We start from the raw sequence: 22,896 nt of genomic DNA, 5'->3' as shown, positions 1-22,896 counted from the left end.
TACAGAGGCTGGGAAGACTCCAGAGCACATCCTGGGATAACTAAGAAACAACTCCAATGGCGAGAGTGGGCCAAAGCACCAGAAACAACCCGCATTGGTTGAACCCAGTGTGGTTCACTGTTCACTGAGTGCGACACAGGTCGCAGGAGGTCACCATTCCGAACTCTTATCTCATCCTGATACCCCATGGGCTATTGTGCCACTGGACTGAGTCAGACCCCGGAGAGGAACACAGGCTCTGCCACTTAATGGGGGAGCCGAACAATCAGAACTTCTCTGAGTCACAGTGGCTGACTCTACACGTAGAGCGGGACCCACGCCACCTCCTTCACAGGGTTATTGTGAGGAATATATGGGCTCAGCTACGCCAAGTGCCTGGCTGAGAGCAGCTGTGGTTGCTCAGTACACGCTGAAGTCCAGAGCTTTCCCAGTTGTGAAAGGACAGGGGCTCGATGAAGGCCTGAAAGCTCAGAAAGCCACCAGGGGAGCCCTCTTGGTCAGTCTCTGGACCCTTCTAGACCAAAGGCTGGTGCCAAGGCCAACATGGTCCCAGCCGCGTCAGTGGGGTGTGGCCAGTCACCGCTGCCTCTGAGATCTGGCCTTTCGTCCCATCCCTGCTCACAGGAGGCGGGGTGTCTGTCTGTCTGTCTCCTGTGTTTTATTTCTTCATTTGTTCTGAAATTGGGAGAGGAAGAAAGAGATACATCTGCTGACTCCTGGAGCCCCGTTATTGAGGCAGCCTCCCCTTCCCACCCCCTCTCCCTCTGTCCAATCCTTCCAACATGGATTTAGTGTCCACCTTCAGCCAGCAGGTGACCCAAAGATGAGTAAGAGTTTGTCTCTGCCCTGGAGGAGCTCACAGTTCAGTGGGGAAGACAGACTCATAAATAATTATAAACCACGGATTAGGCTGAGGTATAAACCAAGCGCCTGGGGTTTACAGCTGGGACCCATTGCGGAACCTCAGAGGAGCCATGGCCCCACCTCCCGCCCCTTCAAGCAAGGCACAGCGCAGTGGCAGGCCCTCTCCCAAATGGGAGGTGAATGCTGTTCCTGGCCACAGGGAAAGAAAAAAAGAGGAAGAGCACCCAGCCCAGGCCCGTGGGTGCTGGTTCCTGACTGAAACCTGCAGTGAGGCCTGGCAGGGCCTCAGCCTCCCCCGTCCAACGCGCTGGCTGGGCGGGAGGTCTCCAGGCACTTCTGGCGCTATCGCTGTAGTCCATCACTTGTTGATGCCATGGGGTGGTGCTTGGAGGTCCCTTCCTGGAAATTCTCCAGCCAGGGTCTCCAGGATCTTTTCTCCTTATTCTCCCCTCCACACGGAAAAGGGAAGTCAGTGGCCTGGTCAGGGTCTGGGTCCTAGGCTCACCAATGTTGCTCCAGGGAAGTCCCCTGGAAGCCACAGAGAACCTGATGGGGGAGCGGGGAAGGCCGGGGTCAGGGGCCTGAGGTCTGGCCTCCCCCTCTCTAAGGCCAAGCCCCGTGGATAGGGTGGGTGAGGCATGGTGGGTGCAGTGGACAGACTAGAAGTGGGAACCAGGGCAATAGGTACAGGAGGGCTGCTCCCAGGGGAAGAGTTCAAGCACTCCTGCCAGCTCCACTTCCCTCCCACTCCACCCCCACGGCTGATAAACTCTAGATCGAGACCACCTGGCATGAGCTCTCCTTTCCCTCTCAGCCCTCTCCTCAGAAACTCCTTTTCCCCCATCTGTCCTCCCAATCACTGGTCTCAGGAAAGGATTCCTTCACCACCTCCAAAGCCAGGCCCTTGTTCTCAAGATCAGGCTTCCATTTCCAGAAGGATCTCATCGGAGTCCCTAAACTCATGGGAAGTTCCCTACTCCACTAAGTGCTTAGCTCATCAGAGTCCTCCCTGCCCCAAACACATCTTCAGCACGTTCCTGCAAATCCCCTCGTTTCACCCCCTCTTCTGCCTCCTCCCAGTTTCCCTCCCTTTCTTCTCAGCATGCTGCCCTGAGTTTCCTCCTAGAAGCTCTCCTCTTCCCTGGCTCCACAGTCTACCTTCTGCACTGGTGCCTGCTCTTCCTGCCATCTCCTGTGAGTGCTCCTTGCACTCCCAACCCAGACTCGAGGTTGCCCTCACCTTCAGGGGCTCATCAACTTCAGGATTTCTTTCTTTCTTCCTATTTGCTTTTTTTTTTTTTTTTTTTTTTTTTTTTTTTTTTTTTTTTTTTTTGAGATGGAGTCTCGCTCTGTCACCCAGGCTGGAGTGCAGTGACACGATCTCGGCTCACTGCAAGCTCCGCCTCCTGGGTTCGCGCCATTCTCCTGCCTCAGCCTCTCCAGTAGCTGGGACTACAGGCGCCCACTACTGCGCCCAGCCAATTTTTTTTGTATCTTTTTTTAGTAGAGATGGGGTTTCACCGTGTTAGCCAGGATGGTCTCAATCTCCTGACCTGGTGATCCGCCCGCCTCAGCCTCCCAAAGTGCTGGGATTACAGGCGTGAGCCACCGCACCCGGCCTTCAACTTCAGGATTTCTAAACCCAAGACAAGGCCAACATCCTTCGTCCCCGAGGTCAATCCTGAGATTCACCAAGGTCCTTCCTGCCCCATGCCCTTGCCCTCCCTGGAGCATCTCTAGCATCTGAAGTCCATCTGCCACCAGACTGGCTCCCCACAGATGCAACCAAGGTGCACCAAAAGCAATGGAGTGGAACCCAGAAAAAATGACTGTTCAGCTTTTGCTGCAGGGTCAGCTTGCACCAGCAAGCGGATTCTTCTCAGTGAGCCTATTTCCCTATTGCATCATGGATGCAGCAATCCCTGCCCTGCCTAGTTCAGAGAGTGCCGTAATTTTCACTTGAAAAAACACAGCACATGGCGGGGCACGGTGGCTCACACCTGTAATCCCAGCACTTTGGGAGGCTGAGGTGGGCGGATCACCTGAGGTCAGGAGTTCGAGACCAGCCTGATCAACATGGCGAAACCCCGTCTTTACTAAAAATACAAAAAAATTTAGCAGGGCGTGGTGGTGGGTGCCTGTAATTCCAGCTACTCGGGAGGTTGAGGCAGGAGGATCACTTGAACCTGGGAGGCGGAGGTTGGAGGTTGCAGTGAGCTGAGATCGCACCATTGCCCTCCAGCCTAGGCAACAGGAGCAAAACTCCATCTCAAAAAAGAAAAAAAGAAAAGAAAAGACACAACACAGAGAGGATTCTTCTGCCAGAAGTCACCATCTCTGGGCCCCAGTGAGCTCCATGGCTGCACCCTCTTCAGGCTCCACGTTATGCCTCAAGTCCTGCTGAGTTTTTTCTCGGAAGTGTCTCTGGGGTTTGAGCTTCCCTTTGAATTCCATTTGTCACCCCCAGCATCTCAAGCCCAGATGGCTAAACTCCCTTCCTGACAGAGCCAATCCATCCTGGTACCACTGTCTCTCCACTGCCATCACGCCCCAGTCTTTACCAAGAATGCGCACAGTGGCTCCCTGATGCCTGGCAGCTGATGTGTGATCTGTGCTACCCCTACTCATGGTCCCTCCTGACCTCTGCAACCCTTCCTTCCCTTAGCAGCTAACTCAACAGTCTGAAGAGCTTCCTGTTCTGTGCCTTCACCTGGACAGCTAGTCCTCAATTCCCGTTTTCCCACCTCCTTAAGCAGTGGACTGGGTCAGAGCCACCATACAGGGCACATCTGGGCATTTCCCTCCTGGAACACGAGCTTAAGAATCCTCACCTGCAAGGCGGCGAGTGAGGTGACAAGTGAAAATACCAAGCAAGCCTGGCACGGAGGAAAAACTCAAAAGATGCCGGCTGAAGTGCGGCCTGGGCTTCAACCGCAGTTTAAGATTCACCCCGTCTTGTATAGCATCGCTATTTCTCATCGGAAGAAGGAAAGGAAAGGAAAGGCAAGGGAAAGGAAAGGGAGAAGAGAAGAGAAGAGAGGAGAAGAGATAACACAGAGAGGATTCTTCTTTTCTAAAGAGGATTCTTCTGCCAGACGTCGCCATCTCTGGGCCCCAGTGAGCTCCGTGACTGCACCCTCTTCAGGCTCCACCCTCTTCAGACCCCCACGGGGGTCTGTCGTGGGCTGGAACACTCTTGGCTATTTCTCATCGGAAGAAATAGCGATGATTTATTTTTTCAAATTTTTAGGTAAAACATAAATCTTAGTGGCACTGTTCACTACATTGTTCAGTGCTTCTCATTTGAAAACCTCTATAATACAGTCTTCTTTGAAGAGTAAGATGTATGTTTCTTCTGATGAGTAAGTACACTTCCTTTTCTGTGACAATGGGAACTCTATAACCTTAGGGCTTTCCACTTTCCACCTTTGACCAGGAAGCTCAGAGCAAGACCTCATACTCAGTTGCAAATCTCCTGGCTGACCTGGGGGAGGGAGGCAGTGTGACATGAGGACAAAGCAGGGGCCCCGGGGTCTGTCGTGGGCTGGAGCACTCTTGGCCCCTTCGTACCCTCGATCACTCTCTCTAGGCCCCTCTTAAGCTTCAGTTCCCTCACTTGTGTTAAAGGGATAATAAAAATGATGAGGATAACACCTGTTTTACCTGATTGTTGTGAGACAATGCATTTACAGTATTTTATAAAATTTTAAAAAAGGCATATGAAAGTTGCTCATTAGCAGTCCAGGTTTTCTAACATAATTATTTTCCCTCTTTTCCCTCCCAATACCTGGATCTGATCTTTTAAACTTTAAGGTTTTTTTTTTTTTTTTTTTGAGACAGGGTCTCACTCTGTCACCCAGGCTGGAGTGTGGTGGCACAATCTAAGCTCACTGCAACCCCCACCTCCCAGGCTCAGGTGATCCTCCTACCTCAGCCTCCTGAGTAGCTGGGACTACAGGCTCATGTCACCACACCCAGCTCATTTTTTGTAGAGACAAGGTCTCACTGTATTGCCCAGGCTGGTCTCGAACTCCTGGACTTAACCAATCTGCCCACTTCGGCCTCCCAAAGTGTCAGGATTACAGGCATGAGCCGCTGCGCCCAGCCTACAATTTTATTATAAACTATGTCTCTTAATTTGCTGTGATCTTTTCTGGAAGAATACAGAATACAAATATTAATAAATGACAAAATCATTCCTACAAAGGAGGCTCCCTGAAGGCAAGAAATTGTGTCCTTCCCTTGTTTCGTACAATAATGATTTACATTAGAAAAACATTTAGCTATGGAAAGAACTTTCCATTTTGGTTCCTATGCTAAGACCAAAGGAAGTACTCAATATTGTTAAAATAAGTGGAACTGTATGGGTCACACTGAGAATGGTCCCGAAGGGGGCTTTTTGTTTTTTTTGTTGTTGTTGTTTTGAGATGGAGTCTTGCTCTGTTGCCCAGGCTGGAGTGCAGTGCTGCGATCTCAGCTCACTCTGCAAGCTCCACCTCCTGGGTTCACACCATTCTCCTGCCTCAGCCTCCCGAGTAGCTGGGACTACAGGCGCCCGCCACCACGCCCGGCTAGTTTTTTGTATTTTTAGGAGAGGTGGGGTTTCACCGTGTTAGCCAGGATGGTCTCCATCTCCTGACCTCATGATCCGCCCGTCTCGGCCTCCCAAAGTGCTGGGATTACAGGCATGAACCACCGTGCCCGGCCCAGAAGGGGGCTTTTTGGTTGGAGTTGTACTGATAACACTTGGTGATTTAGTCACACATTCATTATTTCATTTATCCAAGTATATACTGATGCTGATAATGAACCAGGCATTCGGCTGAGAACTGGAAAAACAACGGTGACCAACACAAACACAGTGTCCACTCCACACTGAGGCGGCTCACAGTACAGTGTGGGAGGTGGGTAAAAAAATCATTTCAACATGGTAAGGTAAGTGCTATCAGGGCCAGGTGCGGTGGCTCATGCCTATAATCCTAGCACTTTGGGAAGGCAAAGTGGGAGGATCAACATAGTGAGAACCTGTCTCTACAAAAATGAAAAGGTAAGTGCTCCAGAGCAGAGAACCATGTGGGGAGCAGCACGGATAGTGTGCCTGTACCTGGAGGGGACAGGAGAGAGAGGGACGAAGGTTCTAGGTAGAGGACACATAGCATGATCTCTCCAGGTAACCCCAAAAGGTTCAGTGTGCTCAGAGAAAAGATGGGTAGAATCATAAAACCAGGAATGGAGGCAGAGGCCAAACCAAGAATAAAGACAGCCTCCAAGGAGCCTGGAATAGATCTTAAGGGGAGGGGGTTGGCAGAGTCAGGGCAAGGTGCTGACGGCCAGGAAGTGAGGGCTCACCGACATCAGACATGACAGATCCAATCTCGCTCCTTCAAAGGCAGCTCCATACTGCAGGTTACTGTGTTTCACGACCACAAAGTCCTGAGCAGACAGGACTAGCTCTCTAGGCAGGGACCGTCAGCTGCTGGAGGGATTCACCCAGGGCCTGCATGAACACTGGCTGACCGGGATGCTAAGAAGGGGAGTCAGGTGCTGGACCAGGGCTGGACCCAATGACCTTTCAAGTTCCTTCCAAATCTGAGCTTCCAGGATTCTAAAGCAAGCCCGGTAGCTGAACTGGTGCCATGGGCTGGGATCTGTGGCTGGGGAGCTACCCTGGGCAGCAAATGGGTTAACGCTCAAATAACTTTTATATATGAATTAATGTGTAGAGTTGGGAGCCAAAATCTGTTCCATTAATTTTTCCATCCATTCCAGGAGCAGTTAGGTACACACAGTAAAGTTTATTTTGGTGCATGGTATACTTCACTCCATTAAAAATAAATTAATCAGCAAATTCCTGCCTGGCTCAGCTCTGGTTTATGTAAATAGTGCCCAGCTGTAATGAGTTACAAGGTGTTATTATCTCACACACACACAGGAGGCTTCACTCTAGAGCTCCGCTCGCAACAAAAGCATCTTAAATAAACTGAGAGAAGGCGGTTTGATTTGTAATGTTTTCACAGAAGTGGGATATACCTCACCCATATAGAGTTTCTTTATATGACTCATTTTATAGCAAGTTAAATGAAGGAAGTTTGATGGGGGAGGAAGGGGCAATATGGTTCCCCACTCCCTTTCTTCACTTTAAGAAAATCCCCCAAGAGATGACCTGCACTGAGGGAGGAGGGGCTGGTCCTCAGGTGCTCAGACCAAGGTGGCGCTGCAGCACGTGGTTCAGAAGTTGGGAAGGGGGCCCAAAGCTGGGCACAGGTCTGGGTCTGCTACAACTAAGCCAGGAGGAATGTTCTCTTCTCCCTAATATCTCATGAAAGGGGAGGCCAAGAGAGGAGACAGCATGTTCCTCATTCAGTTCACTGTGACAAAGGTGACTTTGTTCTCAAGGCCTCCTTCCAAATGACGTAGGATGTGAAAGCCCTTGGTCATCAGAGGCCTCCTGGGTCCCAGACGAGGGGCCTGGCTGGCTGTGCCTTGGCCTGAACAGAGACACATCTCCATGAACTAGAGGCAAGAGCAGCAGCAGAGACCATCCCAGCCTCTTCCCTTTCTCCGTCACTAACTGAGCTGGGCGGTGCCCTCACTACCGCAGCCACCAACTCAGGCAAGTTTCTAAGTCCCTGGAATAAAGAAGGGCCATGGTAGAGAGAAGTCTGTTTCTTTTAATGGCCAACTCAACCCCATGGCTGGAAGCCGAGGGACAACACATGGTCGCCATCCAGAATCCGCAGCATTACAGTCCGCTCCTAGGCCACAGCAGGCCCTGGGGGGTTTCCCTTTTGAACCTACGCCATCCCTTCCTTGGCCTTTGGGAAAAGCTGTCAGTCACAGGTAGTTGCTGGAGGGGGTTGGGGAGTGTGTGCTGGGGGACTCTCACTCGGGGCTTCCCGAGGGAGAGGACACGTGGGAGAGCTAGGGGTTCTCCCATCCCTGTATCCCAGCAGATCATACTCCTGGGCACACTAAGAGGAAACTCAACACAAATGGGGCCAGGTATTTGACAGAGGTCAGTTCAGGCCACTTTCTGCGGGGTCCTGGACCAACAGGCACGTCTCTCCTGGAGGTTCCTCGAAGCCAGCTGGCCAGCCGTGCAGAGGGCCCAGCCCATCAAAGTCCCTCGTCGTTGTAAGTGGGAGAATGGGGCTTCAGGATGCTCTGAGGATTCTTCTCCACTAGAGGGCGCCAGCTCACCTCCCCTGTCAGAAGCAGATCCTCCCCGTTCATGGAATCCAGGTACTGCATCTGCAACCACAGGAGCGGGAAGGAGGAAGCAACAGAGGCAGGACAGACGTGAGGAGCCAGCATCAGGAACCAGCCTCCCAGAGGAGAGGAAGGAAGGGGACGGGGCATGAGGGGGGTTTCTGACCATCCCAGGTCCCAGGCCAAGCCATCTCTGATCTAGATAAATTCACTAAGGTGGTTTGGAGAAAGCAATCACTGGGGAGCTGGGTGGGGCCGGTCGGGGGGGTGGCGGTTAGGGAATTCCCTATCACACCTCTGAATGGAGATGGACACACATCTCCCAAGGATACTTCTCCCCTGCATGCCCTCCCTAGACAGCTCCTGCAGGCCAGGAAGTCAGGGCTTGCAGCACACACAGCCATGCTGTCCACCCCAGAGCTGCCGCGTGAGAGTCCTGCTTCTGTCCCTTCCCAGTGCTGCTATCCAGGGTGGCCGCTTCCCCTCTCTGAGATTTAAGTTTCTTTGTCTGAGAGAGGGGATAGAAACAGGTACCTCACAGGACACATGAAAAGATTCATATATGCAGTGCTAGTCACTCACACTTTAAGCATATGTATGCCTCTGTTGTCCTCTAGTGGGCCCCTGGTCAGTAGGCCCTAGTATCACCCCTCTAGGACAGCAGGGGCAGACAGCTCTGCCATTAAAATGGTCATCATCCAGAGAAGCCACTGCTGCAAGGCCAGGAGGCTTCATCTTAGGCTTTAGGTCATTCCTCCTTCCAAGAATCCACCATTCCGGTTGCTTCTGCTTCCAGCTGCTGACGCTTGAACTCAACCCCAGCTTCTCGCACGCGCCTCAGCTCTGGATTCCCACCTGCTCTGCCATGTCTTCCCTAAAGCCCACTCCTTACAGTGACTCCATTTCTGTCCCCAGTGCCACCACTCTGCCCACCTCCTGGGTTGAAAATCTCAACAAGACCTGTGGTTGGCTCTTGGGCCATCGGCCACACCAAGCAGTCTGCTCAAGGTCCAGCTCCTGCTCTTCCTTTCCCGGCCTTCAGCACTCTGCCCTCTCTGTATCACATTATGGGCTGGCTTACTCCAGGGTTAGCCATGTGCCTGGGCTTCCTCACCAAACCATGAGCTGGCCCCTCGAGGGCAGGACTGGGTCTTATTAATCGTTGCTTTCCCAAGAGTGCCTGGAGCAGCAGGTGCTCAAAAGGTTTTGCCGACATAACTGGGTCCCCACCAAAGCTCCCTGCTTTCCCAAGAGCCCCTTCGCTGTTTTTCCACTGCCTCTCACTGGGGCCACGTGGGACCTCTTGTAGGGACAATGGTTGTGGCAGCCCCTTCCTAGAGGGCCCTCAGAGAAGTCCCAGGTGTGTCTTGTTGTGGCTTCTGGCACAAGCCCACCATGGCAGATGGAAATACTGGGCAGGTCTCAGAAAACACAGCATCTGCTTTGCGAATTGCTACTCCTGTCTGAGGGTGAGGCCAGTCAACAGGTAGTATGAGAATTCTCCGTGGGTGGGGCCCTCTGGCCATGCCATGCCTTCTCCCTGGCTCTGGCAGATTTGAAGAGTGGTCAAACAGGAGTCCTGGCTCCTGGGATTCTCTACCCTGTGGGTCTGCAGAGCCCCAGTATGTGGTTTTTCCAGCAGTTTACAAGCTAGTCCTATGGGCCCTGTCTTCTCAAGAGCTGAGCTCCAGCCTTGCCTTTCCTGGTTGTTGGAGGCTTGAAGACCATGGATACAAGTGAACAAGAGAGTAACTGTGGGGTGACACCCCTTCAGCTCCAGGGGCCAGGTCATGAAGCAAAGGTGTGACTCATGGCACAGCCTGAGTTGTCTGAGGCAGCTGAGGCCTCAGTGGCCACATGAATCACGCAGCTTGGGGCCCTAGGGCAGCTGTGCAGGCTGACTCACTGGGAGGCCCTGGAAGAGCCTCTATGTCCTCTTCCCTGCCAGTCAGCTCAGTCATCTATCAAGTATGAGTCTCCCATCAATACAAGATCTGAGGGCAGGGAGGTCAAGGAATTAATTCCCTTGCCTGCGCCTGGCCCAGGCAACGCTTGAGAGGCCAAGAAGAGAAACAGTAGCAGCAATGCTCCCCTTGCTGTCCACAGGGCACGGGCTGGGAATATTGTGAATGTATGTTTCTCCCAGGAATGGAGGTGGGCATGGACTGTGCCTTCTTGCTTGGTCCAAGGACATATCTTGAGAAGAGCTATGTGGGTAAGCAGCCCCCACTGCAGAGCTTTCTCCTAGAAGCTTTGATGTTGGGGAGCCCAGGGGAGCCAGAGGGGTGAGAAACTGAAGTGGGGGGACCCTGCTTGACCATGGAGAGCATCTAGCAGGAAGAGGCTGTCTGTGAAATGCTGCCTGCTGCCCAGTCCTGCTGGAAATCAGGAGCAGGAAACAAATCCAAGTGGGTAGAGAAGGGGTCCACAGTGGGCGGCTGCCCGTGCTCATATCTGCCAGGACTCTGTGGGCCCAGCTGCTAGCATAGCACCAGGCGCATAGTAGGAAATGAGGTGCACAGTGAATGAATGACTCAAAGTTCCTGAGGGCAGGAGACTACTTGATGCCTCTTTCTCTCTCTTTCTTCCCATTTCCCGCTCCCTGGCCCAGTTCATGGTTGGACATACAGAAGGTGCTCCTTCTTCAGCGTCTAGCTGATGTGATCTGGTCAGAATTCTCTCAGACTGCTCCTTGGTAACTCAACCTCTCATGATCCCCTGAAAGCCCAAGAGGAGGGCCCACTGTTGCCAGGAATTAGGAGGGGAGGGAAAGGGTCGCTCACCTGTTTCCTCACATACTCTACCAGCAATTCAAGATGTCGAGGGTCTTCACATTTCCCGTTGAAGAAGGTTCTCCAGAGGGCAGCGGCCAGCCCATGATCATCTGAAAGGATCCCCTGGAACACACAGCACAGCAATGGTCTCCGGAGGGATCCACAGAGCCAGGACACAGACGCTAGGGATACTGTAAACATGCTAGCAACCATGGAACCGGCTCAGAAGGACCCTCCACACATGAGGAAAATGGGGTAGTCACACAGTAGAGGTGGAAGGGGTCTTACAAGGGCATCTGGCCCAGTCCCTTCATTTTATTACATACAGAGGGAGAACAGGGGGTCCAGAGGGGCCAAGCTACTAGTTAGGTGATGCAGAGTGGGGACTCAGGCACAGCTCCCTCTACTCCGTACTGCGCCTGGCCCAGGCAACGCTTGAGAGGCCAAGAAGAGAAACAGTAGCAGCAATGCTCCCCTTGCTGTCCACAGGGCACGGGCTGGGAATATTGTGAATGTATGTTTCTCCCAGGAATGGAGGTGGGCATGGACTGTGCCTTCTTGCTTGGTCCAAGGACATATCTCTGCAAGGCAACTGGCTCTTTGGGGAAGGGAGCCAGCTACCTTGTCTTCACTGTTACCCAACTCTGGGCCCAGCCTCTCCCTAAGTAGAGGAACAGGATGTTCAGCAGGATTGCTGGGGCCACAGAGGGCCAGGCTCAGAGCCTGCATGTGTGTGTGTGCCTAACACTGCCTCTTTTGGCACAGAGGAGACTTCTGTTGGGAAGCTCAAAGATTACAGAGCAAAATGAGAGCCCCAGCCACCAGCTAAGGACATTTTCTAGCTTGGACCTCTAGAGGAGGGAGGGTTGAGAGTCTTGCTTCCTGGGGTGAAGGTGACTGATGGAGCAGGCCCTGAGAAGTTTCTCTGTCCAGGTGTCAAGGTAGTGTGTAGAATCGATGTGCTGACTTGAAGTCAGAAGGCAGATCAAGTCCTAGTTCCACCTCTGCCAAGATCAGTGATGGTGGCAGTTGACTAAACCAAAGTCTCAATCTTGTACTTCTTAAAAACAGATGAAGTTACCTGCTCTACTTACAGCATTCTTGAACTACTTGTTAAGTGTAATCTGTTGGATACAAAGATTAGGAGTATGCTTTGGCAGACAGCTGGGATATAGTCAAAACAGTGGGGTCTGGGAGCCAGAGCACAGAGTTCAAATGCCAGCTCTGTCATTTGATGGCCGTGTGGCCTTTGAGAAGCTATTAGCCATTCCTGAGCCTCAGTTTTTCATGAGTTAAACAAGCCTAATAATACCCATCCCACAGAGCTGTGAGAAGTGAGAGATACTGGCCATGAATGGCTCTGTAAGTGGTAAACATTACGCAAAGACCCAGGATCACTTTATTTGACATTATATTGTGGTCTGTCCTCTTGGGCATTGTGGTATATGAGGTCTGGCTCCAGGCCTGCTGCCAGGAAGGGCCATGTCCAGTATGGGGTGCTGACAGTTTGGTAGAAAAACATTCCACCTGTTCCAAATGCTCTCTGATAAACACTCTTTACAGTTCCACAGCTTAGGACTGTCCTGGCACGATGGCTGAGTCAGGAAAACTGGCTTCTTTTGGCAGATGGGGAAAGGAGCAGAGGACAAGCTCAGGCACATCACCCTTCTGCAAACGATTTGCTAGCACAACAGCATGCCTGTGTCTACTGTGCCTGCGCAAGTGCCAGAGCACTGCTGGCAGCAACCCACATGTGCTGTGCAGAAAGGAATGGGATTGGGAGTGGGTGTTATGGGGACCTGGAGAATGGGCAGAGCTCAGGATGGGAAAATAGGCAACTTTAGCAGCGGGTGAGATGGCTGGGAAGGGGCAACTCCATAATCAGGAATTCCTGAGCCATCAGAAAGAAAAGGATGACTCAGGACTCACTAATAGTGAGAACAACCCAACTGTTCCAGACTGTTAGGGTTCCTTCACACACCTGGCTCCTAATGATTACGTATGCCAAGTAGAACAGATATTCGCATTTGCTTTGCTTTGCTTTGCTTTGTTTTGAGATGGAGTCTCACTCTGTTACCCAGGCTGAAGTGCAGTGGCGTGATCTTGGCTCAATGCAACCTCTGCTTCCCAAGTTCAAGTGATTCTCCTGCCTCAGCCTCCCGAGTGGCTGGGGACTATGGGCATGCGCCACTGCACCCGGCTAATTTTTTGTATTTTTAGTAGAGACGGGGTTTCACCATGTTGGCCAGGGTGGTCTCGAACTCCTGACCTCAAGTGATCTGCCCACTTCGGCCTCCCAAGTGCTGGGATTACAGGCGTGAGCCACCGCACCTGGCCTGTATCCCCATTTGAAAGATAAGTAAACTGAGGCTTAGAGACTAGCTAACTGATGACTGAACTAGAACTAGCATGCAATGATGAGGTGGGGATGGTGACTGACCCACTCTAGTCAGAACACAGAACCTGGCATAGAGTGGGAGAGCAATCAGAATGGCTGAATACCCAGCATTTTGGGAGGCCAAGCTGGGTGGATCACTTGAGCCCAGGAGTTCAAGACCAGCTCGGACAACATGGTGAAATTGTTTCCACAAAAAATATAAAAATTAGCCAGGCATGGTGGCACACGAGTCGACTCGGGAGGGATGAGGCGGGATGATCACCTGGGCCCGGGGAGGTCGAGGATACAGTGAGCTGCGATCACACTGCTGCACTCCAGCCTGGGCAACAGAGTGAGACCCTGTCTCAGAAAAAAAAAAAGAATGGCCGAATAAATTAACGAACACAACATCAGCCTTCTTCCCACCACACTGCTAGCGTAAGGCAGTGAAAACAAATGAGAGACTAATCTGAGGGTGCATATTTCAAACTAAGAAAGCAGAAAAGGAAGAAGGGTCCCTGGGAACCAAACATGAGGACACACTATAATTTCCACCCAATCTAATCGGGTGCCTACTTGTTTTCCCTCACAACACAACAAAGCATCCTTCAGAAATTAAGACACCTAGGTCTAGAGTAACTGAGAGGAAGCCAAGGGGATTGTTTTGGTTTTGGAGGGTTCTGGTTCTGATTAAGGGTTTAGAGTGGCAGAGTTCCACTCAGTGAAGATTGATTTGACATCACTATGTGCTCAGCATAACGACAGGAACACAAGAGTCACCGCAATATGGTGTGAGCTCTCAGGGAACTTGCAATCTAGCTGAAGGGACAAAATCAGTGCACATCTAACAGCAGCACAGAGTAATATCCTGGAGAATGAACACATGCCAAGCTGCAGAGTGAGACTCAGCTATACTCTACATGGCTGCCTCCTTGTTCTACAGTCTTAGCTTTTATGACAACTCCTCAGAGAGACCTTCCTGGTCCACACTAAGTCATTCCCCCTGTTATTCTCTCTCACTGCACTGTACTGTAGTTAGATATTTATTGCTTGTTTATCTGTTACTTGTTTACTATGTCTCTCAATTAGAAGGTAAGCTCCAGTGGGAAAGAGCCAGACCATGTTTGTTTTATGCACCAATGTATTTTCATGTATCACACATGGTAGACACTCAAAAGCTACCTGTTAAATGGATAATGAATAGATGGATGGGTGTTGAAATTCACAGTAAAAACACAAGACAGCCAGAGAGGTCAGGGAAGCCTTTCTGAAGAAGTGGGCCTTTAAGAATTGGGAGAATTGAGCCAGGCATGGTGGCTCACGCCTGTAATCCCAGCACTTTGGGAGGCCAAGGCGGGCAGATCACAAGGTCAAGAGATCGAGACCATCCTGGCCAACATGGTGAAACCCCGTCTCTACTAAAAATACAAAAAAAACTAGCCGGGCACAGTGGCACCTGCCTGTAGTCCCAGCTACTTGGGAGGTTGAGGCAGGAGAATCCCTTGAACCCGGGAGGTGGAGGTTGCAGTAAGCCGAGATCGCACCACTGCACTACAGCCGGGCAACAGAGAGAGACTCCATCTCAAAAAAAAAAAAAAAAAAGGGAGGATTTGTAGAGCTGCAGATTTTTTTTTTTTTTTTTTTTTTTTTTGAGACGGAGTCTCGCTCTGTTGCCCAGGCTGGAGTGCAGCAGTGCGATCTTGGCTTACTGCAAGCTCCGCCTCCTGGGTTCATGCCATTCTCCTGCCTCAGCCTCCCGAGTAGCTGGGAATACAGGTGCCCGCCACCACGCCTGGCTTTTTTTTTTTTTTTTTTTTTTTTTTAGTAGAGACGGGGTTTCACCATGTTGGTCAGGCTAGCCTCGTGACTCTTGGTCTGGTGACCCACCCACCTCGGCCTCCCAAAGTGCTGGGATTACAGGCGTGAGCCACTGTGCCTGGCCAGCTGCAGATTATTCTAAGCAAGAGAAAATGTTCAAAACATTTACAGAGGGAGTGCCTACAAGGTACGCCAGGTCCTGAACCAGGGCCTAAAGCCGACCAAGACTCAGCTACTGCCCTCAACCCCTCGTTTTAGGTAGAGTCTCAGTCAGACACAGCATATCTATGGGGCAGTACGGCAAATGGCCTAAGAGAGAGCACAAGAAATATAAAGGTAAATAGGGCACATAGCAATGGCAATAGTTCACAGAAGGCCTGGAAGTTCAGGGAGCAATTTGGACCTAATGTCATAGGAAACAGGGAGGTTCCCAGAGCGTCCAGTGAGGGGGAAGAATCCAAGCAAGATTCTAGGAAAAGGTTGCTGTACAATAGCACTGTCCAACAGAACGTTTTGTGACTATGGAACTGTTCTGTATCTGCACTGTCCAAGACAGTAGCCACATATAGTAACTGAGTATCTGAGGATCTGAATTTTCTATTTTATTTAATTAATTTAAGTCAAAATAGTTGCATGTGTTTAGTATCAAATAGCTCTAGAACCTTGTGATTCCAAGTGTGGTCTGTGAAATGGCTGCACCCCGATCACCTGCAGCCGTTAGCAATGCAGAATCTCAGGCCCCACCCCAGACTTGCTGAGTCAGAATCTGAATTGTACGTAGATCCTCTAGGTGACTCACAGGCACATTAAAATATAGGAAAAACTTCTAGAATTGCACATTAAAATCACCTGGGAACTTTTACAACTACAGATGTCCACCTCCACCAGTTAAATCAGAACTTTGGGGGATAGGACCCAGACACTGATATTTCTAAAAAGTGTCCCAGGTTATTAGTATATTTTCCCAAATTTCCTGCTCTTAAAAGTCACCTTGGAGTGACATATTGAACCACCAGGCAGCACTCCTACTGAATTGGAATCTTCAGAGAGGTGATAAAGATTTAGATTTTAAAAGCACTCCAGGTGACTCCTGTGATCAGGCACAGTTGGGTAAAATGGCTCTGCCAGAATGGACTGGATGGGGGACTGGGAACAAACAATTCGGTACATTTTTATTAATATTGATGAAAGGATTGACTGAGCCAACAGAGCCACCTGCAATAAAGACCATAAACAAAGGCTCATAGAGAGGTGTAGTTCTTCACTCCTAAGCCTCATCCTTTTCTATATAGTAAGGCTTCTATAATTACAATTCGTCCTCTTTTATAATTGATATGTAGGCCAGATGCGGTGGCTCACACCTGTAAACCCAGCACTTTGGGAGGCCGAGGCAGGCGGATCACCTGAGGTCAGGAGTTCGAGACCAGTCTCAACATGGAGAAACCCCGCCTCTACTAAAAATACAAAATTAGCCAGGCGTGTTGGTGCATGCCTGTAATCCTAGCTACTCGGGAGGGTGAGGCAGGAGAATTGCTTGAACCTGGGAGGCGGAGGTTGCGGTGAGTCAAGATTGTGCCATTGCACTCCAGCCTGGGCAACAAGAGTGAAACTCCGTCTCAAAAAAAAAAAAAAAAAAAAAAAAAAGATATGTACACTTGAGCAATAATTCTCAATTCCCATCCCATAACCACCAAAAGCTCATGTTAAGTTAATGATGTGTATAGTATGCAATCTAAATGCTTCCTTCTAATTCAGGATATCTAGGAGAACAGGAATCAGGAGACCCTATTTTAACTGGTCCTATGACCCTAACCAAATCATTTAACTGGATTTTTTTTGTAAGCTTGTCTCCTGGCTTTAATTATGATCTTCAGGCTGGTAACATTTCCTCCAATCTGAACTCCAGTTTCTTTCTTTTGTCCTTTTGTGCATTTCTCACTCGGTGACTATCACATGCCAAGCACTATGTCAGGCCACATAAATGCAAACACAGTAGGCATTGCCACTACCCAAAAAGAAATCCCCACCCAGCCAGGGTGACAGATAATGTGAATATAGTAAGCACTGTGAGAGTGCAGGGAGGATGGAATGAGCTGAGCCACAGCAAGTTCAGGAACTCCTTCCCAGGAGGGGTCATGCTTGCATTAAATCTGGAGGTAACCATAAAATCAGTATAAAAGCATCTGGTTAGTTTAAAATATCAGGTGTTCATTACACCATTCTTTCTACATGCTTGAAATCTCTACAATAAATGTTGGGGAGAAAAAAGATGAGATTGATGAACCTCCAGGGCATTATGTTAAGTGAAATAAGCCAGTCACAAAAGGTCAAAAATTGTATGATTTTACTTACATGAATTATCTACAGTAGTCAAATTCACAGAGGCATAAAGTCAAATGAATGGTGGTTGCTAGGGGATATGAGGGAAGGAGGGAATAATTATTGTTCAATAGGGACAGAGTTTCAGCTTGGAAGATGGAAAAGCTCTGGAGATGAATGGTGGTGATGGTGCAAAGCAATGGGAATGTACTTTATGCTACTAAACCATACAGTTAAAAATAGTTAAAATTGTACATTTTATGATATGCATATTTTACAATTTTTTAAAAAAGATGAGATAGATCCAAATGTCCTAATGTGGAAGGACACCCAAGATACACACTTCGGTGAAAAAAGCAAGTCGCAGAATCATGTGTCTAGTGTAACTCCGTTGCATAAAGAAGGAAAAGATAAAGGTGCTTGTCTATGCACAGACAACATTTGGAAGGTCATCCAATAAACTAGGAATTAAGGTTTTGTCTGGAGCAGGGTAGGAAATAGGTCTTCTCATTTCGTGGTTTCTTTTTTTTTTTTGAGACCAAGTCTCACTCTGTCGCCCAAGCTAGAGTGCAGTGGCACAATCTCAGCTCACTGCAGTCTCCGCCTCCCAGGTTCAAGCGATTCTCGTGCCTCAGCTTCCCAAACAGGTGGGATGACAGGCGCATGCCACCATGCCCTGCTAATTTTTGTATATTTAGTAGAGACGGGGTTTCATCACGTTTGTCAAGCTGATCTCAAACTCCTGACCTGAGGTGATCCATCCGCCACGGCCTCCCAAAGTGTTGGGATTACAGGCGTGAGCCACCGTGCCCAGCCAGGTCTTCTAATTTCTACTTCAACCATTTATGTACAGCTTTACAAACTTTTATTTTTATTTATTTATCTTTTTTTGAGACAGAGTCTCACTCTGTCACCCAGGCTGGAGTGCAGAGGCGTGATCTCGGCTCACTGCAACCTCCGTCTCCCAGGTTCAAGCGATTAACCTGCCTCAGCCTCTGGAGTAGCTGGGATTACAGGCACCCACCACCATACCCGGCTAATTTTTGTATTTTTAGTAGAGATGGGGTTTCACCATGTTGGCCAGGCTGGTCTCGATCTCCTGACCTCAAGTGATTCGTTTGCCTCAGCCTCCCAAAGTGCTGGGAGCCACTGCGCCCGGCCAGTTTTACAAACTTTTAAAATGAGTATGTATTGCTTTCATAATTACAGCAAAAAAAAAAAAAAAAAAAAAAAAAAGTGTATACTTTGCCTGGCAGACCACGCTGTTTACATGAATGTCCTCCTCTCTCTGGGAGCACATGGGGCTAAGACAGTGTCTCATTTACCTCTGTCCCTCCATCCAGCACCCAGCAGTCACTCAACAAATGCCAGTTGAATGGTTTGACCATATTAAATACTGCCTTCTTTCCCAAACATGTGGCATGTTTCCCAAACATGCCGAGCATATTCATTCTCGCTGCCCAGTTGATGAATATGAAGAAATAAATACTACACCATGGTGGTAGCCAGTAACAACGGTCCCTGCAGCTTCCCTCAGAGGCTCTCATCAAAAGCTTTTGCTGGGGGAGGCCACTGTTCTGCCTAAGCCTTGGTAAATGATCTTACCTCATCATATCCCAAGATCGCTGCATAGAAATGATTTGTCATGAGGATCATGTTCTTCTTCAGGATATAGGGATTAACCTACAGAAACAAATGGCAAAAACAAAAGTATGAAAGAAAGAATGAAAAAAAACCAAAAAGTATGATCTTTGACTCTTGGCTATCACAGACTCTTAGTAGAACAGAGAGACAGCCACTAACAAGTCAAGCTGCCGGTCCATTCTCAATTCCCTGACCTGTCAGGATTCTCCCCAATTTGCCAACTTCTTTTAGGTTTTGATCTCAAGTTATACAAGTCAGCTTAATGAACTGAGCCCCAAACACATGTTTAGTTTTGTGCTAGATCCTATGAACCAAGTATAAGAAAAGGTTTCTTGATTGGAGGAGCTCAGTCCAATGTAGGAAAATAGGCATATAAAAAATAATTACACTGCAACATGTTGCCTCAAATCCTATTCCAAACATGCTGAGTGATAAATGGGTTTTAGTTTTACCTGCTTGAGGGAGCTGGTAAGTGCTCTCCAGGAGGTAACATTTAAGTGAACCTTGGAGGAGGAGGAATTTGACAGAGGAGGGAGAGAGAGCATTCTAGACAGAAGGAGGTGTGCAAAGGTGCAGAGGCTGGAAAGAAAATGACTGGAACAGGGAGGGTGCCACTGACAGGGAGGGTGAATGGGCAGGATCACAGGAAAGGTATGTTGAGACTAGGTTAGGAGACATCTTCAGGGTCACTCAAGAGTTTGTTGTGATGAAAAAACAAAGAGAAGGAAGTGGTCAGAGATGGGAAGAGGAGGGAGAGAGGCAGGGCTGTGAGAGACATGCTGAGGAAAAAGGGGGGCCTCTGAGGCTATAGAAAGGAGGGAAGAACAAAGCAGGGGCAACTCTGAAGCAAGAAGAATGTTAAAGTTAAGAGATCATCTTGGCTGGGTGGTGGTTCACACCTGTAATCCCAGCACTTTGGGAGGCCAAGGCAGGCAGATTGCTTGAGCCCAGGAGTTCGAGACCAGCCTGGGCAACATGGTGAAACCCCATCCCTACAAAAAAATACAAAAATTAGCCTGGTGTAGTGGTGCATGCCTGTAGTCCCAGCTACTTGGGAGGCTGAGGTGGATTACTTGAGCCTGGGAGGCCGAGGCTGCAGTGAGCCAAGATCACACCACTGCACTCCAGTCTGGGCAACAGAATGAGGGTCTGTCTCAAGCAAACAAACAAAAACTCAGAGACTGTTTTAGAAATGCTATTCTGGTGAGATGCTTGAGAGTCCGGTAGAACTCCTCTCTCCTCTCAGGGAACAGCCTGGCCTGGAGGATCTTCAGGGCCCAGAGTGAAGTTCACTGAATGACTTCAATAGGGAACAACTCTGACCTCCAGACAGTAACATGCTGTAAGGCAGGGTCCACGTTTTATTCCTCTTCAGGATCCCAGCAGAAAGCCAGTGCAATGTAGAGCACAGAGTAAGGACTCACTGACTATCTGAACTGATGGTTTTGGAAACAGCCAAAAGGCATTTGGAACTTTATATGGAGAACAAGATTTCTGCTTAACAACTCTGATGGTGACCATGCCCACGGTCATCTCATTTACCAAGTACCTGTCATGGGCCCGGAGCTTTATGGACACTATCTCCTCTAATCGTCACCAGAACTCAGAGGTAGATGTGTTACAGTCACTCAGACTATAAGTGACTGTGTGAGAGACTCAGCCGGGTGAAGTGATGCCTTGTGTCGCAGAGTAAATTCATGATAAAGCTAAGATCAGCATCCAGGTTAGTCTGAATCCAGAGTCCACGCTCCTTTCAGTCTGCCAGGGTTCTGCTTCTGGGAGGATAATTTTACTTTGGGTCACAAATCAAAGACTGAGTGATTTTATCCTGTGACTCATAACTAGTGGGAAGAAATGCAGAAAGGGAGATCTGGATTTAGACTCAGAAAACCTGGGTTCAAGTGATAGTTTTGCTATGTACACAGGATGTTATCTTAAGCAAGTCAACTGGAGACCATTTCTTTTTTTCTTTTCTTTTTCTTTTTTTTTTTTTTTTTTTGAGACAGAGTCTCGCTCTGTTGGCCAAGCTGGAGTGCAGCGGCATGATCTCAGCTCACTGCTACCTCTGCCTCCCAGGTTCAAGTGATTCTCGATTCTCCTACCTCAGCCTCCCGAGTAGCTGGGATTACAGGCACCTGCCACCATGCCTGGCTAATTTTTTTGTATTTTTAGTAGAGACAGGGTTTCACCATGTTGGCCAGGCTGGTCTCAAACTCCTGACCTCAGGCGATCAGCCTGCCTTGACCTCCCAAAGTGCTGGGATTATAGGCATGAGCCACTGCACCTGGCCCCTTTTCTTTTAAATGCCCTACACACAGGGCTGTTTGGAAGAGCACGTGAGTTAGCATGCATTCATTCATTAATTTAATAATGTGTGTATGCTGAAAGCCTTGGTAAACTGCAGAATGCTCTGCAAATGTAAGGAATTATAAGTAATAACTTCTGGTTTGTTTACATAAAGCCAAAACCAGTTCCAATGCTTTACAGTCATGGATAATTTTCAAAAATGAAAGGACTGTGAAACTCAAGGCTGGAAAATGTAGACTGGACGTAAGTAGGAGTGCAAACCATGACCTATCCCACACACCTTCAACCAGGGCCACATTAGCCATCCATCCTCAGTGTTCTCACAGCTCTCTGGGCATACTTTCTCCCCTGGGTACACACACGGTTTAGAGCTGCTTATGCACCTGTCTCTCCCACTAGTCTGGGAGCTACTCAAGGGTCATAGGAACCATATCTGATTAATCTCAGCACCCCCATCATCTGGTCCAGAGCCTAACCCAGAGCAGGGGCTAAGACAGGCTTGCTGGTAAGTGAATTTTTACAAGGGCCTGTGTACCATGCCATGCAGAGCATGTTCTATCCAACTAGTTTTCTGGGGGTTTTCTTCTTCTCCTTTCTTTCTTTCCCCCTGCTGAATACGTTCCGTGTTTCTGGAATTTCAGAAACATACACTGCCAAACTTCTACTGTCCCATCTTCCAGAAAGGGCTGGGGTAAAGGGAAGAGTCAAGAAACAGGCCAGAGCTAGAGGTCGTTCCTTCTGTCATGTGAGGATGAGACTACAACTCAAACCTCCTGATACCCACACTTGGAGGCTCTCCCTACTCCCACGTGAGTTGTTCTCCTGTGTTAGGAATAATCGCAGCGATATCATAATAATAGAACGGACAATATCAGAGGTATCAAACAGTAAGGCAGGAGCATCTCTCAGAGGAAAACATTCACTGAACCTGCCTAGCAGAGCTAGTTTATGTCTGTATCACACCATTAAGCTCTGGTGCAGGAAGGGCCCTCAGAGATTACCTAGCTCAATACCCTTGAGGAAAGGGTGAACTGAAACCCAGAAAGAAGAGACTTATTCAAGGTCACACATCATAGTGTCAGAGCCAGGATTAGAACCTGATTTCTGGGTGAGTGCTTTTCCTACTTTACCATCTGCAGGGTATTTCCAGAGATCACCAACACATTGATCTGCAAACCTCAGTTCTTGCTTTCTAGCAAGGCCCACATACATACAAACACATTTTCTCCTCTTGGGATATACCTGCATTCTGGTTGGCTACTGCCCAGGAAAAACAGAGCGCAAGAGTAGAGTTCCTTACTAGCAAGGCTCCTTGACCTTCTGGTCCTATATTCCAACTCCAGTGACCTGTAAGCTGCCTCTCCCTTCACCTCTAGCTGAGACAATGGCAAGCTGCCACAGCTAGAAATGCTTTTCAGAAATCATCACCCAGGCTGGATTAGATCATGAAAAGGGCCCTTCCTGGAAGAGGGTGAAAGTGCAATCAGTACAGACACATGATCTGCAGGGCAACAGGTGAGGGCAAGTGACAGCAGCTTCCTCAACTACCGGACTCACTTGGCGGGGCCCTTCTAGCTAGTTCAG

The 22,896-nt window shown here is 49.2% G+C and overlaps 2 protein-coding genes across 2 annotated transcripts in view; both read right to left on the bottom strand.

Moving 5' to 3' along the window:
* The window catches only part of MMP24OS (MMP24 opposite strand), a 194,325-nt gene that overhangs the window by 20,405 nt on the left and 151,024 nt on the right, over positions 1–22,896 (bottom strand). The gene's annotated exons all lie outside the window — the stretch shown is intronic.
* LOC126964261 (ubiquinol-cytochrome-c reductase complex assembly factor 1) overlaps positions 6,640–22,896 on the bottom strand; it is a 292,878-nt gene continuing 276,621 nt past the window's right edge. Inside the window, exons 9-11 of the mRNA XM_050807265.1 lie at positions 18,967–19,044; positions 10,857–10,970; positions 6,640–8,115 (exon numbers count right to left, since the gene is read on the bottom strand). Coding sequence (XP_050663222.1) covers positions 7,981–8,115; positions 10,857–10,970; positions 18,967–19,044 — 327 coding nt within the window. The 3' untranslated portion in view covers positions 6,640–7,980. The remainder of the gene's footprint in view (positions 8,116–10,856; positions 10,971–18,966; positions 19,045–22,896) is intronic.

This window comes from Macaca thibetana, chromosome 10, assembly GCF_024542745.1.
Source record: "Macaca thibetana thibetana isolate TM-01 chromosome 10, ASM2454274v1, whole genome shotgun sequence".
NCBI classification, from domain to species: Eukaryota; Metazoa; Chordata; class Mammalia; order Primates; family Cercopithecidae; genus Macaca; species Macaca thibetana.
This window is presented reverse-complemented; position numbering and strand designations above follow the sequence as displayed.